The 18,849-nt window shown below is 49.2% G+C and overlaps 1 protein-coding gene across 4 annotated transcripts in view; it reads left to right on the top strand.

Annotated features, from left to right (window-relative positions):
• Ebf4 (EBF family member 4) overlaps nt 1-18,849 on the top strand; it is a 74,717-nt gene that overhangs the window by 52,239 nt on the left and 3,629 nt on the right. For 2 of the 4 annotated variants that reach the window (XM_026788480.1, XM_026788481.1), the window contains exons 7-14: nt 11,206-11,287; nt 11,997-12,332; nt 12,427-12,553; nt 13,900-13,988; nt 14,115-14,180; nt 14,276-14,447; nt 14,533-14,718; nt 17,590-17,787. In XM_026788480.1, coding sequence (XP_026644281.1) covers nt 11,206-11,287; nt 11,997-12,332; nt 12,427-12,553; nt 13,900-13,988; nt 14,115-14,180; nt 14,276-14,447; nt 14,533-14,718; nt 17,590-17,787 — 1,256 coding nt within the window. Of the gene's footprint in view, nt 1-11,205; nt 11,288-11,996; nt 12,333-12,426; nt 12,554-13,899; nt 13,989-14,114; nt 14,181-14,275; nt 14,448-14,532; nt 14,719-14,997; nt 17,788-18,849 lie in introns of those variants that run through there. The other 2 variants (XM_005365620.2, XM_026788482.1) reach the window with 2 other exon arrangements.

The raw sequence follows: 18,849 nt of genomic DNA, 5'->3' as shown, positions 1-18,849 counted from the left end.
TTTTTATTTTTTGAGACTGGGTTTCTCTGTAGCTTTGGAGCCTGTCCTGGAACTTTCTGTGTAGACCAGACTGACCTCAGATTCACAGAGATCCACCTGTCTCTGCCTTCTGAGTGCTGGAATTAAATGTGTGCACCGACTTTATGATTCTTTAATTCCATCATAAGCCAACACCTGCTGTGAGGCAGACACTATTATAAGTGTTTGGGGGGGAAGAGAGATCTAAACATGATCCATGCGTCTAGAAAATCCCAACAGAGCAGTTGAAGAGACAAAAATATAATTACTTAAACATTTCATAGTAATGAAGAGAATTAGTGAACTTAAAGACAAGTTAGTTGTATGTACTGCATAATGGTAAGAGGGAGAGAGGGACTGGAGAGATGGCTCATTCCTACCACCCACATGGCAGCTAATAATTATAGCTCCCATCCAGAGGGTCCAATGCCCTTTTCTGTCCTCCATGAACATGGTACACAGATACACATGTAGGCAAAACATCCATGCACCTTAAACAAACAAGCAAATAAATAATCAATCAAATAAATGAAATTTAAAAGAGGAAGCAGAGAATAGGGTCTTAAGACTACCCAACATGGTAGCCAGTACCACACAAAGACGTTGAAATTAATTGCTGTGGCTAGGCACCTGGATTTTAATTGTATTTAGTTATAGCTAATTCAGATTTAACTTTTCAATTTTATTTTATGTTTATGTGTGTGTGAGTGTATGCAACAAGTGTGTAAGAATCTATGGTGTTCAGAAGAGGGCATCAGATCTCCTGAACTTTAATTAAAGGTGATTGTGAGCTATCGTGTGGGTACTGGGGACTGATTCCAGGTCTTCTTCAAAAGAAGGAAGTGATATTAGCTGTGAAGCCATTTCTCTAGCACCCCTCCAGTCAGATTTAAATAGCCACACAAGATACTGTATCCAGTATCACAGCGCTAAGACTTCAAACAATTGCGTGATTGGCTAGGATGTTCTAGGTTGGGGCTGAGGATAGAATATTGCTTCTATCCTCAGAATATTGGAGGACAAAACTTTCTTCTTTTCCCTGTTGTGATCACTCCTGCCATATGGTTGTGCCTGCTGCCCAGTGAGTGGTGTTCCAGTGACACTGAGGAAGTAGGTCATGTCTCATCCACCTGGCAGAGATCAACTTTAGTTCCCTTCTATCCTAGCCTAAGGGGTATAAGTCAACGAGAAAGGCTTTAGAGGCCCCCAAAAGAATTATCCATATTTCTGATACAGTAGTAAATGCAACACTCCTTGCCCCACAGTCCCAAAATAAGCCCACAGTAGCTTCTGTCTTCTTCTGCCCTTCCAACCGGACCCCTCTGTTCACGTCCTGCTGCAGGCGTGGGAGTCTTGAACCATTCTGCCCATTCCTTTCGATGGTTTTTCCTCCTTTCCCCCCTAATCCTTTTCACAGATCAGAGTGTTTGAGGGACGTTAAAAACAAAAGAAGGGACCCCCTGTTTTATCAATGATGTGGAGCAACTCTTCCCCCGGAAATTACACGCTGTTTAAGGGATCCAGGATAAGCATCTATAGTATTGGCTATCTACAACTTGAATATTAAGTTTTGTTTTAAATGAAGGTGTCTGTCTTAGTTACTGTTCTATTGCTGTAAAGAGACACCATGGCCAAAGCAACTTATGAAAGAAAGTATTTAATTGGGAGCTTGCTTATAGTTTCAGAAAGTTGGTTCATGGTCATGGTGGTGGGGTTCGAGGCAGGCGGTAGGCAGGGGGTAGGCAGGCAATAACACCGGAGCAGTGACTGAGGGCTCACATCTCATTCTCAAGTGGAGTCAGAAAGACTGGGCCTCACATGGGCTTTTGAAACTGCAAAGCACACCCCAGTGACACATTTTCTCCAACAAGGCCATACCTCCTAATTCTTCCTTAAGAACACATCAGCTGCAAACCAGACATTCAAATGTGTGAGCCTCTGGGGGGCCGTTCTCATTCAGAACGCCACAGAAGGGTTATTTGTAGTTGGGTCTCAAACTGCCTTAGCTGTCTGGTCATGTGACTTGAGCCATGCTTCTCTCCTCTGGGCTTCAGTCTCTTACGTGGTAAAATAGGTCTGACTGGTTGCTCACTTTGTAGGGATATTAAAGAGGCCTGGGGAGATAACTCAGTTGGTAAAATACTTGCTGTGCAAGCACCAAGACCTAAAATAAATTTAATCCTCAGAACCCACACAAAAGAGCGGGGTTTGAAGGCACAGGCTTATACTCTCAATCCCAGGGAAGCAGAGGCGGGCAGGTCCCTGGAGCTCAGTGACTGGCCAGCCTAGCCCACTTTCTGAGCTTCAGACCAGTGAGAGGCCCTGTCTTAATAAACAAGATAGATGGCACGTGAGGTTGACTCCTTAGTTTGTCCTCTGCCTACACACACACACACACACACACACACACACACACACACACACACGTGCTTGCACACACATGCACACTCACTAAAGAGGAAGAGGAAGAAGAGCAATATCGATGCTCTAAAGGAGAGGCCATGTGAAGTTAAGTGAGATGCATGTATCCAATGCCCAACACATGCCTGCCATCTTACCACTTCTTCCTATTGCTCCTCCTGCCCAGCCTTTAGATCATCTCAGATAGTAAAGGCTCCTGAGCCTAGATGGCAGCAGAACATTCAGTCAAGGACGACTGTCCTGACTCTAACTGGCCATGGTCTTAGGTGAGCAGAAGGATGGCAGTCATTAGTTTGTGCGCTGACTCGAGGCTTTGGTGTGTCTTGGGCTGGAACAGTGGCTTTCTGTAAATAGGAAGGGGCTATATGCAGCCTTCTTTCTGTCCCTTCCACCCTAAGTTACCTGGTACATTGTAGAAGATCCCTGGACTTGCCAGCACCACCCTCCCTACCTCCCAATTAACTCTTGTAGAAGAGTTGCCAAAGTCTTGTACCTCAAGAGCCCAGCTTCCCACCGTCAAGGCTGAGGGACATACCACTTAAGTCTGCCCTCCCTCTTCATAACTCCATCTTACCCATAAAGTCACCCTCCTTCTCTGAGAGGAGAAGTGAAGAGTCCAACATCTTACATTCTTATAAGATTTTCCAGGCTAGGGGGACATGTAAGAGATACATGTATGTGCCTATGTCTGTATGAGCACAGATAAGTTTCATGTTTGGATCAGCCACTGTCAGTGCACCCAGCTGGTCCCCCAACTCCATGTGAAGAACCCAGAGGCCTTCAATTATCCACCTCTCAACTTCCCCTTCCCTCAGGCCCAATTCAGGAAAAGTGGGGTCCCCACAACTCTTCATGGACAGCTGGGGACCTCTTAGCATCTCTCCACCCCCTCTCCCCATCTCCTCAGGCCCCATGCCCAGCCCTGAGGTTTGGAGAGCCTAGTAAGTGCCCCATCAACATGTTAATCAAATTACTTAGGAGCTAAAATTGACGCTGTTCATTAATTATACAAGATTATGCTAATTGTGCATGCAAATGCATGCAGGGGAACAGAAGGTGTTCAGGCGCATGGTGGGCCATTAGCATAGAGGATGGGGTGCGGGTGCATTGGCATGCTAATGTATGCGTCCTGGCTATTTATAGTCCCCCAGCCCATCTGCACAGCAGCCACCTCTACTCTAGTTGGGGATCTTGGTGGGGAGACTAGGCCCAGGTCTGTCAGGTAGCTATGGCCTTGGAGATACTCTGTCTTGACCGCTATGGTCAACAAATTCAGGAAGGAGCCTGGGCCACCTCCTTGGATGCCTCAACTACTTTTGTCTACCTCTGCATTCACTCTGGCCTCATCTCTGCAGGGTCTGCTACTCTCTGGAATCAAACCAGCCCTTCCAGGTATCACAGTCAGTAAGGCAGTCCACAGTGTTCCAGCCACTCATGAAATGAAGCTAGCCCTACACTCTAACCTACGGCTGCCCTCGGGTGCCACTGGACAGACGTGCCGTTCCTGCCACGACTCTTTGGAAAGCTGTATTCCCTTTGCCTCTTGCTTCTCTCTCTGAGGTCCTCTGAGACCCAGTGCTCAAGAGCAAATAAGAACTGCAGAAACTCTTACCCTTGGCAAGCAGAACAGGTGGCTCTTGCGTGAAATACTTGGCAGATTGTCCTGCCACACCCGCCACTGTGTTGTGCCACCCTTTGCTCTTACTTTGAGTTTCTCTCTCTTTCTTAATGTACCGTAAGTGATTTAAAATATTGTTCAGAAGCTAGACCTGTTGGCACAGGCCTATGTTCTCTGCTGCTCAGGAGACTGAGACAGGAAGATCACAAGTTCAAGGCCAGCCTAAGTAATGAAGTGAGGGGCATGGAGCTGGAGCTCAGTGGTAGAACACTTGCCTAGATAGAACACTTGAGGCCGCAGACTCAATCCCCGGCACGTCCAACAACAGCTGCAAAGGAAAAACTCTTGCTGGCCTCTAGATCCCCTGTAACAGATGTGTAAAATATGATCAGTCATATTTTACTTTGGAGTGGATGTCATATCTACTTCAGAGTGGGTGAATAAATGGGGTTACGGGTATTCGGCTTCTGTGGTGTGGACTTGAACTGGGGGTGGGGTGAAGCAGACAAGGAAAGCATTGTCTGGATGCTGTTCTGTTTCTACTGAGGTTTGTGAGCTCAAACACAAGGCTTTTAGGATAACAATTATCAGAGAACTCCAATCCCCATCCCAGGTCATAGTGCCACCTTGTACTGAGAAATACATCTGCAGTTTCATGCCGTCTTTTTCTCCAAATCTGCTCGAGACTCTCATGAGTTCCACTGTTGTTCCGAACACCTTGTCCCGACTTGTGTATCATTTATTACACTCTCTTCCCAGATCTGCACCATCCAATACGGCAGCCACAGCAGCTCGTGAAAGCAACTTTAGTGAAAGTGAAATAAGGTTTCAAATACTAAGCCCCCAGTCACGATGCATCAAGGGTTCGGTAACTGCGTGTGGCTAGTGGGTGTCACTCCGGAGGAAGTGGGATGGCACTGAAATCTAGACATCTTCAATGCTCCTGGATGTCCTGTAGGTGAACTCTGCTTGGCTCTCAGCCCAGGTCTTTGAGTTACTGAGCAGTTTTCTCACTGAAAGCGGGTGCCATGATTTCAGCCCCCAGTGTCTCAGAACGGGATGGAGGAGGCAAGGAGAAAAGAGCCGAAAGAGCCTTAGGTCTGTGGGACCCGACTTCTTAGCCGTATTTCTACAAGTAGTCAGTGAGATGGGACTTTCGTGAAAGGGAGTTAGTTGAAGAGATATTCGAGAAGAAAAAAGAGTAAAGGAGACGCGGTAAGGCAAGAGCAAGAGCGTGGCAAGGAAGTCAAACTTCCCGATGCCCTGGGGTGGTCTGAAGTATGAAGGCCTCAAAGATTGATCTGTCTGGTGACTGCCAATCCACTTCACTGACCGTGAGTTGCTGACAGGGAGGATAGGCTGGGCAGTCCCAATACTATTAAATACTATTAAAGGGCAGCTGTGAGCCCTTTAACGGCCAGCAGTCAGGACAGCTGTGGGTGAGTCTCAAATGCAACAGTGCAGTCATGCGTGGCCCGCACGTCTCCCTCTCTGTTGAGTGTCTCTTTGGATGAAGACTGTGCTGGACAGGGCTCCTCATCAGTACTGCCCTCCTAAGAGGCCATATGTGAGTCTAGTGTTTGTAAATGATTCCTTCTCAGCCCAGCCTTGCTTCTTTGGAATGTTCCACTGATGAAGAAGGGCCAGTTTAATCCCATTTTGAGCTGTGTTTATTCAAAGGAATAAAAAGTCTTTGGAGAAATGATTAGGAAGACCAGACTAAGTTCAGATATAGGAAGGTAGGTATGCCTGAAATATTCTGCCATTTGTTTTGCTTTGTTTTCTTTGAGACAAGGTCTCACTATGTAGTTCTGTATAGTCCAGACTGGCCTGGAAATCACAGAGATCTGCCTGCCTCTGCCTCCCTCCCGAGTGCTGGGACTAAAGGTATGACCGCCATGCCTGCTCTTGGCTTGTCATTTAAATCGCAGGCATCTGTGTCCTGATGCATATTTACCTCAAATGCTTTATTAAGTGGATGAGTGCTGCTCATAGCTCTTCTCTGTTTTGTTTTTTAAATTACATTTTCTTTTCTTTCTTTCCGTTTTTTGTTTTTCAAGACCAAGGTTTCTCTCCTGGAACTCACTCTGTAGACCAGACTAGCCTCAAGCTCAGAGATCTGCCTGCCTCTGTCTCCTGAGTGCTGGGATTAAAGGCGTGCACCACCACTGCCAACCTTAATCACATTCTCTAGTATGGAGAGTGTTGAACATAGATGCAAATAGATACTGAGCCTCAAAGAGCTTCAAAAATCATCCATCTTAGCTCATCTTACTCAGACGTGTTTAGTCTAGACCATTTGAAAGCCACAGTCACAGTATCTAAAGGCCCACACTACAGGCAAATGGAGATCTTGAGGGAATAGCGTAGATCTACTGGTCCCTGTGTAGGACACCTCTCAGGGCTGCAGAGTCCTGCCACACCACCCTGTAACTGGGTAACCCTGAATTCTGACATCCCCGCCTACAGGGACTCTTGTCAGCCACAGAAATTCAAAGAGACCTAAGTTCACATCCCAGCTTTAGACTTATTATTTTGTGTAACTTATTCTTGCTTAACTTGATTCTTGTTTGTACAGTGGGAACGGTCACAGATCTACACACCACCTCAGAATTTTGAGAGAATGAAACAAGACAATAAAAAGTGATGGACCTACCAGAGTCCCAGGCGCTCACTTAATTGCTGCTTAGAATGGATTTGCTTCAGGGTTTTGTATTGTTTCCTCTGTGAAATGTTTTATTTTCACCTCATATTTTTAGTATTTTCTCCCATTAATTCCAAGGGCAGCTCCTGGGGTGTGGCCTTTCTCTTATTGTAATTTCTTGGAGACCCAGATGAAATTGTGTCCCCAGAGATGTCTGTGAGATAATGCCACTAGGTATAGTCCCATGCTCACTCTGCTGGGGTCTATGGGCTTGGCCTTGTCTTCTTTTCCTCTATCCTGGGACCCACCTCGGTCAGAGAAAAGGGCTTCTGTGTTCTCCCTCCAGCCCTGTGGAGCCAGGGACATGGAGTGCTGCACAGAGGACACAGCTTTAGGGGTGGAGTGATGAGCAGGGATTTCAAATCCTCAATAAAACATGTATACATACCTACCTCTGTGCCCCGGGTCCCTGATGGTGTTTTAGATGCTCGGGTCCCTTGTCCCCATGTGTCTTTGTCTCTCTGAAGCTGTCCTTCCCACCAGGTTGCTGACCCTCCCTCCCCCAGCTCCCAGTCTCCACACCTCTCCACACCCAGCCTCTACAGACATGGGTTCCCATTCCCTTTCTTCAGCGTCCTCCTCCTCCCAACCAGCAGTCCTCTGGCTCCAGCCTTGGGAGGCAGGGACGCTGGGTGGCACCCTCGCTGGTGCCAAAGCTCAATCCTCAAATGGGAAAAGACTGTGACTGTGAACTGATGTTCTCTGTAACCAGTGGGGTAACAAGCCGGCTCGGAAGAAATTTCTACATAACTGTGAAGAGGAGGGGGAGGAAGGGGAGGAAGGAAAGGCAGGGAGTGTGTGAAAAAGGCTGAAGTATGGCCAGGTTAGATACAAAGTTGGGAATGTCCACAGGACACAAAGTTGCAAAATTTCCCTGCCAAACAAAAATTATTTACCTTTCCCAACCAGCTTCATTATCATTTTATCAGTTGTTTTTTTTTTAACCAGTCAGTTTCTAACATCAGAGAGCAGCTGCCCCATTCACTGGAAATAGTATTATCAGAGACTCTTGGGCATTGTTATTGACTTAACACTCTATAGCAGCATTATCCAATATAAATACAATGCAGGCACATGTAAGATTTTCTAGTTACAACTTCTTTAAAAAAGAATAGGTAAAATTAATGATGAATATATGTACATATATATATACACATATATTCTTTAATCCAATGTATCTAAACTATTATTGTTTCAATGTGATCAAAAATGACTGAGATTTGTTTTGGGGGAAGTGAAGTTCATGTAGCTCAGGCTAGCCTTAAACTCACTGTGTATCTGAGGCTAGCCTTGAGCTCCTGATCCTCCTGCCTATACCCACTGAGTGCTGAGATTACTGGTATGCACTGCCATACCCAGCTAACTCCTGAGGTGGTTTTTGTGTGTGTGTGTGACGGGGTGGGGGGTTGCTTTTTGGAAGCAGGATTTCTTTGTATAACCCTGGTGGTCCTAGAACTCATTTTGTAGACCAGACTGGCCTCGAACTCACTGATATCTGCCTGCTCCTGCCCCCCAAGTGCTGGGATTAAAAGTGTACCACTACCATCCAGCATTTTTTTTTGGGGGGGTGAGTTATTTTATCACCTTTTCTTCCGAAGTGTTTGAAATCCAATGTGTATTTCATACTTGCAGTATGTCTCAGATTGAGACTCACCACATTCCACGAGGTTCAGTGCTATAGAGGACTTCAGAGAACACAGACGTTGGGCCCCAGCGAAACTGTTCAGATTCAGCAGGTCTAGCTATGGCAGAGCCTGAGCTTCTGCACTCCTAGCAAGTTTCCTTGCAATGTTGCTGGTCTGGATGCTTTCTGAAAACCGTGGTTACGCTCACACCCCTCCAGCTAACAGTGCACAGAGTAGCACTTGGTCGTGGTACCCACCTCTCATCCACATCCCATCCACATTCCAGGAACCCTCCCTCTCAGCTCTACAGGGTTGGGAGTTGGGTACCATGAGTAAGTGTGGATACTAAGAAAGTACATTTTGGGTCATACCACCACCACCATGCTGGCCATATCATCCATGGTATTCAGGGGTTAACATCAGTCCTCTCTGTACGGGGACTGTGGTCCAGTCTGAGATGTTTCCCTCCTTCTAGCCCCTGCTAAAGCATGCTGTGTGCTGAAAATTAATGAACCAGCCTGTACTTTGCCTAGGGAGCTGATACACTACCCATCTGAGTGTGGGGTATGTTTGAGGACTATGTATGTTTGAGGCTCTAGGGCATCTATTTCATACAATGTCTTAACAGATGAGAACTGTGTATAAACAGCATATAGGTAGCTACAATATGTACTATTTCAGAATACCACCCTAATTTTAGACCCTCATGTGCTGTTTATTGTAAGAAACAGCATAGTAAAAGTGCCTTCCAAACAACTGGAAGTAAATTGGGAACACTAACTAGAAGAGCCCGCTAGATGCCTAGGAAGCCACGCTGCATGCCAAGACCCTCCATGGACCTAGCCCTTGCCCTCTACTTGTAGGGCATGCCCAAAGATGCTCGCAGAGTCTCACAGGGCAAAGAAATACATTATAGTTTTTGCATTTCCAGTGGCTAGAGTTTTGTCCATGCTTACTGATGTGTGGCTTCCTGCCAGCTATTTGGAACACTGGAGGATTAGCCTCTTCACGGCATACGCTGTGGTATTTGTTGTTGTTTCTTGCTTACCAGTTATATAAGGGGAAAAAAAGAGCTAGGTGGTGGTGGTGCACATCTTTAATCCCAGTACTTGGGAGACAGAAGCAATTGGATCTCTGCAAGTTTGAGGCCAGCCTGGTCTACAAAAGAATTCCAGGACAGCCAGGGCTACACAGAGAAAACCTGTCTCAAAAACAAACAACAAAGAAGCTAATCTGTATATCTGCATGGGGTATGTGTATATGGTAAGTGTGTGTTCCCCGATGTAAGGTTTTCTGTGTATAATGAATATAAAATCTGTGGAAGAGGAATCTGCTGAGAGGGATGTCATTCTCAGTGACAGTTTTTAAAATCATATACAACACAAGTAGTTGCATTTTTTTTTTTTTTTTTTTTTTTTTTTTTTTTTTTTTTTTTTTTTTGATTTTCGAGACAGGGTTTCTCTGTAGCTTTTGGTTCCTGTCCTGGAACTAGCTCTTGTAGACCAGGCTGACCTTGAACTCACAGAGATCCTCCTGCCTCTGCCTCCCAAGTGCTGGGATTACAGGCGTGTGCCACCACTGCCCGGCTGGTGTATTGTTTTCTATATTCTTGCTATTCATATGCCCCGAGGGATGGATACATAACACACATGACGGGAATAGGCTCACGCATGCATTGTTCTACTCAGAATCCGAGGGGTTTGCCTGTTTGGTTGTTGTTTGTTTTTGTTTTTGAGACAGAATTTCTCTGTGTAACCCTGGCTGTTCCGGAACTCGCTTTATAGACCAGGCTGGCCTCGAACTCATAGAGATCCGCCCACCTCTGCCTCCCTGAGTGCTGGGATTAAAAGTGTGTGCCACCATCGCCCGGCGATTTGGTTTGGTGTTTGATTGTTTGTTTTGAGACAAGGTCTCTCTATGTAGTCTTTTTTTCTTTTCTTTTTTTCCTTTTTTTCCCCCAAGACAAGGTTTCTATGTAGCTTTGGAGCCTGTCCTGGAACTAGCTCTTGTAGACTAGGCTTGGCTTCTAACTCACAGAGATCTGACCACCTCTGCCTCCCGAGTGGTGGGATTAAAGACGTGTGCCATCATCGCATGGCTCTATGTAGTCTTGATTAGCCTAAACTCATTATGTAGATCAGGCTGATTTCAAACTCACAGAGATCCACCTGCCTCTGCCTTCCAGATACTGGGATTAAAGGTGTGTGCCACCACTGCCCAGCCTCATGTTTGATGAGTATAGGCCATATGTGAAATATATGCTTATGTTATAGCTATATCTTGCGAGTAATAATAAAGCATATGTATTATCTGTAATGACACAGTTTATGCTGAGTACGTATTGTGTAGGTGACAGTCATCTGGGTAGGAGATGTGTTGTATTACAGATATAATGTGTATGGTGGGCACAGACTATGACAGATATACATGGTCGAAGGTTTATATTCGGTATTGGACATATGTAAGTATAACTACATGTGGAATATACATAGTATGTGTGATAGGGACACACACATATACTGTAGAATTTATGATTGGCACCTTCTGTGATGGATATACACTGCGTAGGTGTATAAATATACATACACTTTGTAGACAAATAAGCAGTGTGTGCATTTGTGTAATAAGGTAGTCCTGGTGATTGGTCCATCTCAGGCACCCTGTGTGCACACAGCTTGAGATAGGAGTATGGAGTGTGCACCTGTGTGTGAGCAAACAAGGGGTGTCACTGGGCTAGGAGGATGCATGGCAGGGAGCCATGATCTTCATCTGTGTACAGAACCCCCAGATCTTTGAGCCTCCAAACCTCACTGTTTCAGGTTCTTCCTCAAATTCTTTCTCAAATGCAACCAGAACTGCTTGAAGAATGCAGGGAATCCCCGAGACATGCGCCGCTTCCAGGTAGGCTTGGGAAAAGCCCTCTCACCCCATGCAAATCTACCCTTTCCTGATAGGTGAAGGGAAAACTGTGACCCTGCCAGAGCAGATCTCTGCCTAGCCCTGAGCCTCAGGGTCTGGTGCCTGCTGGGGGTGGGGCAGCTCCATCTCAACTTATGCTGGCTGCCAAGGGAGGCTTCATTAGAGTCCCACTTAAGAAGATGCTAATTGTGACATTTTTACATGATTAACGACCCAGGTAATTTGCATAGTGTGAAGCTGCGAACAGCTGCCCTCAGCACCTCCCCAACCTGCACACCCCTCCCAAAGCAGGGGGTAGGGAGAAGGCAGCACCGATTTCCTGCCCAGAATCAAGTGGGGGCTTCTGTTGATGGGTTCTGTAACTGATTTGAGCCCCAACTTTAGGAAGGCATTCCAGTCTCCAAACTTGAATGACACTGAATAGCGTTCCCGGGTGTGCAAAAATCAACGGACGGTTCTCTCTGCCTGTGGAGCTACAACTTTTTCAGGGCTTTTGATTTTTGTAGCTCCTGAGAGGTCAGTTCATCTCGGGGGGTGTCACCTGGTTCGGCTGGATTCAACTCTACCAGCACAGCCCCCACCCAACTGAACTTCCCCTCACCTAAGGACACTTTGAATTCCAGTCACCCACCTCAAGGTGCTAGTTCTCCCTAATAGGGCCCCAGCCAGACTGTCTTCTCTGTCCACACAGGTGGTGGTGTCCACGACAGTGAGTGTGGACGGACACGTGCTGGCCGTGTCTGACAACATGTTTGTGCACAACAACTCCAAACACGGCCGCAGGGCCCGGCGCCTGGATCCTTCTGAAGGTCAGGACTCCCGGCCCAGCCCTGGCCAACCTCAGTCTCCATCTTGGTGCAGCCCCCTGACCTGGGTCCTCTCCTACCTCCCAGCTGCCACCCCCTGCATCAAGGCCATCAGCCCCGGGGAGGGCTGGACCACGGGAGGCGCCACCGTCATTATCATCGGAGACAACTTCTTCGACGGGTTGCAGGTCGTGTTTGGCAGCGTGCTCCTGTGGAGCGAGGTGGGCCAACCCCTGCCGGTCTCCCTCTGGTCTCCCTCAGGGCTAGGCCCTCCCCACAGGACTAGGCCTGCAGACCTCCCCTCTCCTCTCACAGCTCATCACTCCCCACGCCATCCGGGTGCAGACGCCGCCGCGACACATCCCTGGGGTGGTAGAAGTGACCCTCTCCTACAAGTCCAAGCAGTTTTGTAAAGGAGCCCCCGGCCGCTTTGTCTACACAGGTAAGGAATAAGGCAGCTGAAGCAGGGACTAAGATCACAGAGCTCTCTGAGCTCAAAACTCAAACACAGTTGCAGGGGGTGACAGAAATCTACGGGTGCACTGCATGCCCTAAGCAGCAGCTCCTCATCCCCCACACACCTTTGCCCACTCCTACTAAGTGATCTCTCAAAGTTCTTTTTTCTCTTGGCCTATGTTTCTCTCCCTGAGTTTCTGGAAGCAACTTTTGCCTCAAGTGTTCTCCCCAAGGGATGTCTCTCCCTCCTAGCCATGTATTCTGGAGTTCAGAACCTCTTTGGGGGGTTTTTCTTTCTGTCTTCTTTTGTTTCGATTTTTTTTTACCTCAAAGATGCTTCCAAATGGACTCACTACTTTCCAAATTTTTCCTGGGTATTTTGGGTCTTCCAGGCTTCACTCTACGTCCACACAGTGGTGTGTGAGCCCACAGACACACACACACCCTTGTACAATGCCTCAGTGAACAGTTAGCACAAGGCTCAAGGGGATGCATTGAAAACTGGGTTCCATTTGACCCTTGGTGGAAATCCTAATTCACTGCCATTTTTGCATTGGACCCCCCCCCCAAGCCACTGGCTTTTTCCCATACTCACTGAGGCTTGGGGGCTCAGGATACCCTCAGGTAGCAGGTATCCTGAACTGTGAACCCAGGATGGGTGGAGGGTGGAGTTACAGAGTAGAGGACTTGACACCCCTGGGAGTCTGTGCTGAAGTAGCTAAGCTATAACTACAGAGGAACAGGGCGGGAGATGTTGGTAGAAGACTGGCTAGCGCCAAGCCCAGGAAATGCGCACTTCATGCTTTGGGGAAAGGAGAGGAAACTGACTAAGTCTAGCATTGGAAGTGAAGAAACCGCTTTGAGACCAGGGAGGAGTAAGGCGCTTAAGGGGAAGAAGGGGAAGAGTCAGGGGCGGAGCACTGTGCCCTCCTGAGAGCCCATGGTTCTGGCCCCTCCCTTTCCTAAGGTGCGTGCAAACCTTGATAATTGCCTGTTGCAGAGAAGCTGCCTGATCCATGATAAAGATTGTTCAGGTTTTTTTTAATGGCAAACTGATATGACCAAATGCAAAAATCCTGAGTATAGAAGTGTGTGTGTGTGTGTGTGTGTGTGTGTGTGTGTGTGTGTGTTGATGCCAAGCTTGGCACAGAGCCTGGCTCAGTAAATATTTGTTGCGTTAATTTTGACCAAACAAAATGAAGGAACCGAGATGACTCCCCTGACGTTCACTGATACTTGAGCGAGGGGTTTTTGGACAACATGGAGCCGGACTTGGGGGAGGTAAGTTCTGTTCTGGAAGGGGTGTCTTCCAAATATTGCCGTTCTCCGCAGCCCTAAATGAGCCTACCATTGACTACGGATTCCAGAGGCTACAAAAAGTCATTCCCAGACACCCGGGGGATCCTGAGAGGCTGCCTAAGGTAATCAGAGGAGTGGGTCGGGTATAAAGATGTCCAGTGGGCAAGGGGATGAGAAAGCCCCTCCAGGGCCCCGCTGCGCCCCCAGGAGCTGCCCCCCTCGTTCCTTCTGTCTCCTCCCTGCCCTAGGAAGTGCTGCTGAAACGGGCGGCTGATTTGGCGGAGGCCCTGTACGGAGTGCCCAGCAGTAACCAGGTATGGTGCCTCCGCCCGCCTTCCAGCACTAGGGCCCGGGGCTCTGACCCCGCGCCTGCCGCTGCCCCGGCCGTGCCCCCTTCTTGTCTTCGCAGGAGCTCCTCCTGAAGCGTGCGGCGGACGTGGCCGAGGCTCTGTACAGCGCCCCGCGCGCACCTGCACCCCTCGGACCCCTGGCCCCCAGCCACCCACACCCCGCCGTCGTGGGCATCAACGCCTTCAGCAGCCCCCTGGCCATCGCCGTCGGGGATGCCACCCCGGAGCCGGGTGCGTGTCGCCACCCCTGCCCTCAGTTGCAGTGCACCAGAAGAACCCAGCGCCTCTAGCTAGGCTAACCGCCACTCTCCCGCAGGCTATGCCCGCAGCTGCGGCAGCGCGTCGCCCCGGTTCGCGCCCAGCCCTGGCTCTCAGCAGAGCAGCTATGGCAGTGGCCTTGGAGCTGGTCTCGGCAGCTACGGTGCGCCGAGTGTCACTGGCCTCGGCGTGCCCGGGTCCCCTAGCTTCCTCAATGGCTCCACCGCAACCTCGCCTTTCGCCAGTGAGTGTCCCCAGCCCACAGGAAGGGGGCGGGTCCAGCCTGGGAATGCTGAATAGGCTCAGCCCTGCCTGCAGCCCATCCTGGGGTGAAGGCTTCTAGTTCCTGCCTTATGCGGGTGGACCTTGACCTAGCCATGGAGAGCCCTCAGTCCTCCTTCCATTCGCCCACACCCTGATTTGGGGCCTTGCCTCACTCCTCGGGGAGCCCCGGGATCCTGGGGCCAAACTTCTTGCACCTTAAGCCCTCTTTGCTGACCCCAGTTGTACACATCGCTTCTAGCCCTCCCATGATTGTGGAGCCGCCCTTAATTAGGGGGACCTGTGCTGAAACCTGGTGGACAGCAACCTTTTGGTCCTTCGCCGGGACTTCGGGAGGAGGCTGGCGGCCCCTGCTGGAAGCCTAAGGAAACTCTAGAGACTCGGGCTTCCAGCGCCCCGCAGCCCCGGGATGTGTGGCTCCGGGTTTCAGCAGCACTTCCTGGGGCAGGGGAGGAAACGGTGGACCGAGTGGCGGCCCCTAGGGGCTCGGCGGGGCCCTGGAGGAGCTTCCTCACCCCCTTACCCATAGGACACTTATTCCTGTCCCGTCCCTCTGAGTGCCTTGTCTCTCATGTTCTCCCAGATGGTTCAGGCCAAACGAGAATTCCTTGTGATCAGGACTGAATTCAGACTTGAGTGTTTTAGCCAGGAGCTGACAGACGTTCAACAGGTTGCACCTTTCAGTAAAACAAGATCAACAACACCCCCCAGCCCCACCTCAGATAGCTCTCGTATCTGAATATGTCTCTAGAAAAGCAGACAAAGTTCAGAAAGAATGTTATGATTTTGTAGGCCCAATCTGAACGGTAGTTGCTTGGCATCTTGGGTTAAGGTAGCTCTCTGATAGATGGATGGGCGGTAGATTTTTATGCCTGCTAGTCTCTTACAATACTGATGGCTGCTTGGCGGGTACTTATAATCCACATGGTGAGAGCACTAAGCTTGGGGGTTCTCTGTGCGCCCTTTCTCACCAGCAAAAACTCCTCTACCAGTCACAAGAGAGGTTGTCCCTTAGGGCCTGGGGCACTACTGAATCTGAGAAATAGTGACATCTGCCAAAGAAGGAGCTTTTGTGGCTCTACCTGCTGTTCCCACCCTTCTGCCTCTCCATTCCCGTCTGTTTTCATTACCTAAAATAACCGTCTAGCCCCCTGCCTAGCTTTCCGTACCAGGGCTGCTGCTCTCACTGGCTACAAATCCAGCCTGGCACTCTCCTTTGACCTTGACTTAATTTGTGGAACCCAATGTCCCCCCCAAGCCAGAGTACACACAGGCTGTTTCCTGTGTTCCCCCCCCCCAGGCCAGTCTCTCCTGGCACCTAGCCAGCTTCTACTACCCCGCATCCCTTTCGTTCTAAGACCGTGACCTCCCAGCCTTCTGGTTTCCGTTGTGTTTGACTCTCTCGCCCTTTTCCAGACACACAGCAGTGTGTCAGCAGTGAAAGGGGGCTGCCCCAGTGCACAGTATCTCCGGGGTCACCCTAGTCAGCCAGACCAGAACTTCCAAAGTCACTCACCCTCAGCAGGGTCACTCGGGGCGCTACCTAGGCCTGTTCCCGTCTCAGAAAGTGTTTACTCAGGTCCACATCCATTCCCCTGAGTGTGGGGTGCTTTGTGACACACTTACATAAAGTGTCATCCTCACTGAGTTTGCCAGGATGTCCCTAAAATGTTGTCAGAATTGTCCTACTCAGAGGATCTAGGGCTGTCTTTGTAGAGCTCCTTAACTCTGCAAAATGTGGGTATTAGTTCTCTGGGCCTTGGCAGATACCACAAATATTCCTTTTTATATAATAGATGTTAAGCACTCCGTAATGCCCAGGTCTTTACCAGGAAGCACTGAGCATTTTTCTCTAGGAGATGGTGACCGCAGGCTAAGGATGTTGAGAATAGGATACTATTGCAATCATTTTTATACCCACAGTCAGCGAGTGGGTGTTCTGATGTCAAAGTAGCCTTCTCAGCCACAGATTTCTTCTAGGAAGTCTGTACCTGCTGTCCCTTGCCTGCTGGTTGGAGAAGATTAAAAATCCTACCTGCTGGTCTTTAGAAGAGCAAAGCCGGGAATTGGTTCAGATGAAAACATAGAAGGTAGAACTGAGATGCGCTACACAGGAGCCCCAGCAGATACAAGAGGCTCCCGGGGTCTAGGCTGGAGATGGCAGGGCCTTGAATTAAAGTGGAAGAAACAGTGCCCAGGGTTGGGGAGCAGAAAAACAAAGTGCAGGGCACATTGCATAGGAACATTCAGTAGAGATGAACTAGGGGCTTGTGTGAGCTGTCGTTCATGGTAGAGCAGCTTTAGACAGGAGGGTGCGTATAGGCTTCATAGACACCAAAACTTCATCCCTGTCTACTTACTCCGGCTTTGATGTGACCCTTGACCTCTGAGAGTAGCCTTGGCAGCGCAGTCCCATAAACATTTCCTAGCGTTTCAGAGCTCCAGTGGCGTTCAACAGGCATTCCACCTTTCCATCTCTTTTTTATCTCCCATCTTTGAGAGCACTGCCCACTACTTGTTTTTGGTTTGTTTTCCCTGGGCCTGATCCTGTCATCTCCAGCCCTGAAAATGGTGCTCAGAACACCTGAAAAGGCCAGGGCTGGTCCAGCACCCAGCAGCTCCCATCTTACCTCTAGACATTATCTTGTCCTGGTCTTCTCAGGACCCCCATAGCCCCCAGGGAGGTCTGAGCCTGCAGCCTGGTCAACAATCCACACAGGACTCACTGCCCACGTGGCACCCCAACCCTGCTGCTCACTCTGGTGCTGTCTTCCTGTTGTGTCTCCCACTGCCTTCCTTGCTGCACCTGCCCCTTCCTCGCCCCGCCCCGGAGTCATGCCCTCTAGCCCCCCGCTGGCGGCTGCCTCCTCCATGTCCCTCCCGGCCGCTGCCCCCACCACCAGCGTCTTCTCCTTCTCGCCTGTCAACATGATCTCCGCTGTCAAACAGAGGAGCGCCTTCGCCCCTGTGCTTCGCCCACCCAGCTCCCCATCGCAGGCCTGCCCCAGAGCCCACAGAGAAGGGCTTCCAGGTGAGCAATCAAGGCTGCCTCACAGTGGCTTGTCATCACAGTGTCCCATGCAGGGCCCAGCAAGAGGTTCTGTGGGGGTCCAGGAAGGCCATCTGAACTCCACTTCCTTGAACCTTGACCCTTAAAGCTAGCTGTGCCCTGGCCTTTGTCTAGACCCATTCAACTGGCCCCTTGGCCAAGGAGATTGAAATTCCAAGTGGAAAAAGTCCCTGTAGTCCAGCCCTGTTCAATAGAGCCTAGAACAAAGACCTAACCCTACGAGATGAAGGAAGCCATATAGGTTGCATGTCTTTCTCCTGTGTCTACCAGAGGGACTTACCACGTTGATGCTGGGTTATCTAATGAACAAGAGGGCACTGACCTTGAATAAGGGTTAGCCCAACTTCCCCTTTCCCGATGTACAGATTAGGAATTAAGAACGAGTTCCCCTCCTGTGTCCAGTGGTGAAAGGGACATTCTCTCGTTTTACACACAGTCAGCAGATACTTTCAGCCCATAGAGCTTTCCCCACCCAAACAGTCACTGGAAGCTCAGCTGTGGGGAAGGAGGTAAAAGTAACAGGATGTGGGATAGAGCAAGTCCGAGTTGGGAGGGATAGCTGGGGGCAGAGCTAGATGAGATTGTCATGCTCACAAGACTGGCAGGCGTTGATGATGATACAGGGATGTCTGGAAGGATCTCCTGCCTGGCTTTGTCACCTACCCCATAGTCGGTGCTTAAAAAACAGGAGTTAGATTCTTAGGTGAATATGGAGTCAGAAGGCCCCCGTCAAGTGCAGAAACCTCTCGAAGGTTTCATTGCAGTTTGATGGATAAGTGAGCTGACAGCGGCTGGGGTAGAACATGCCCTACAGGATAGTCAGTCTCCCAGATAGTAATGGTCATTCCTCAGGGGAGAATCCGTGTTTGTTAGTAAATGGTGATAGTCATCCAGTTTTCAGTAAACTGAACTACACAATGAATCTTCTAAGAAAACAAATTTATTAGAGCACAAATTTCATTTTTTATTTATTTACTTTTGAGACAAGCCCTGGCTGGCCTCGAACTCACAGAGATCCACCTG

Source organism: Microtus ochrogaster, unplaced genomic scaffold (assembly GCF_000317375.1).
Source record: "Microtus ochrogaster isolate Prairie Vole_2 unplaced genomic scaffold, MicOch1.0 UNK3, whole genome shotgun sequence".
NCBI lineage: Eukaryota > Metazoa > Chordata > Mammalia > Rodentia > Cricetidae > Microtus > Microtus ochrogaster.
The sequence above is the reverse complement of the archived record's forward strand: the minus strand, read 5'-3'. Positions and strand labels throughout refer to the sequence as shown.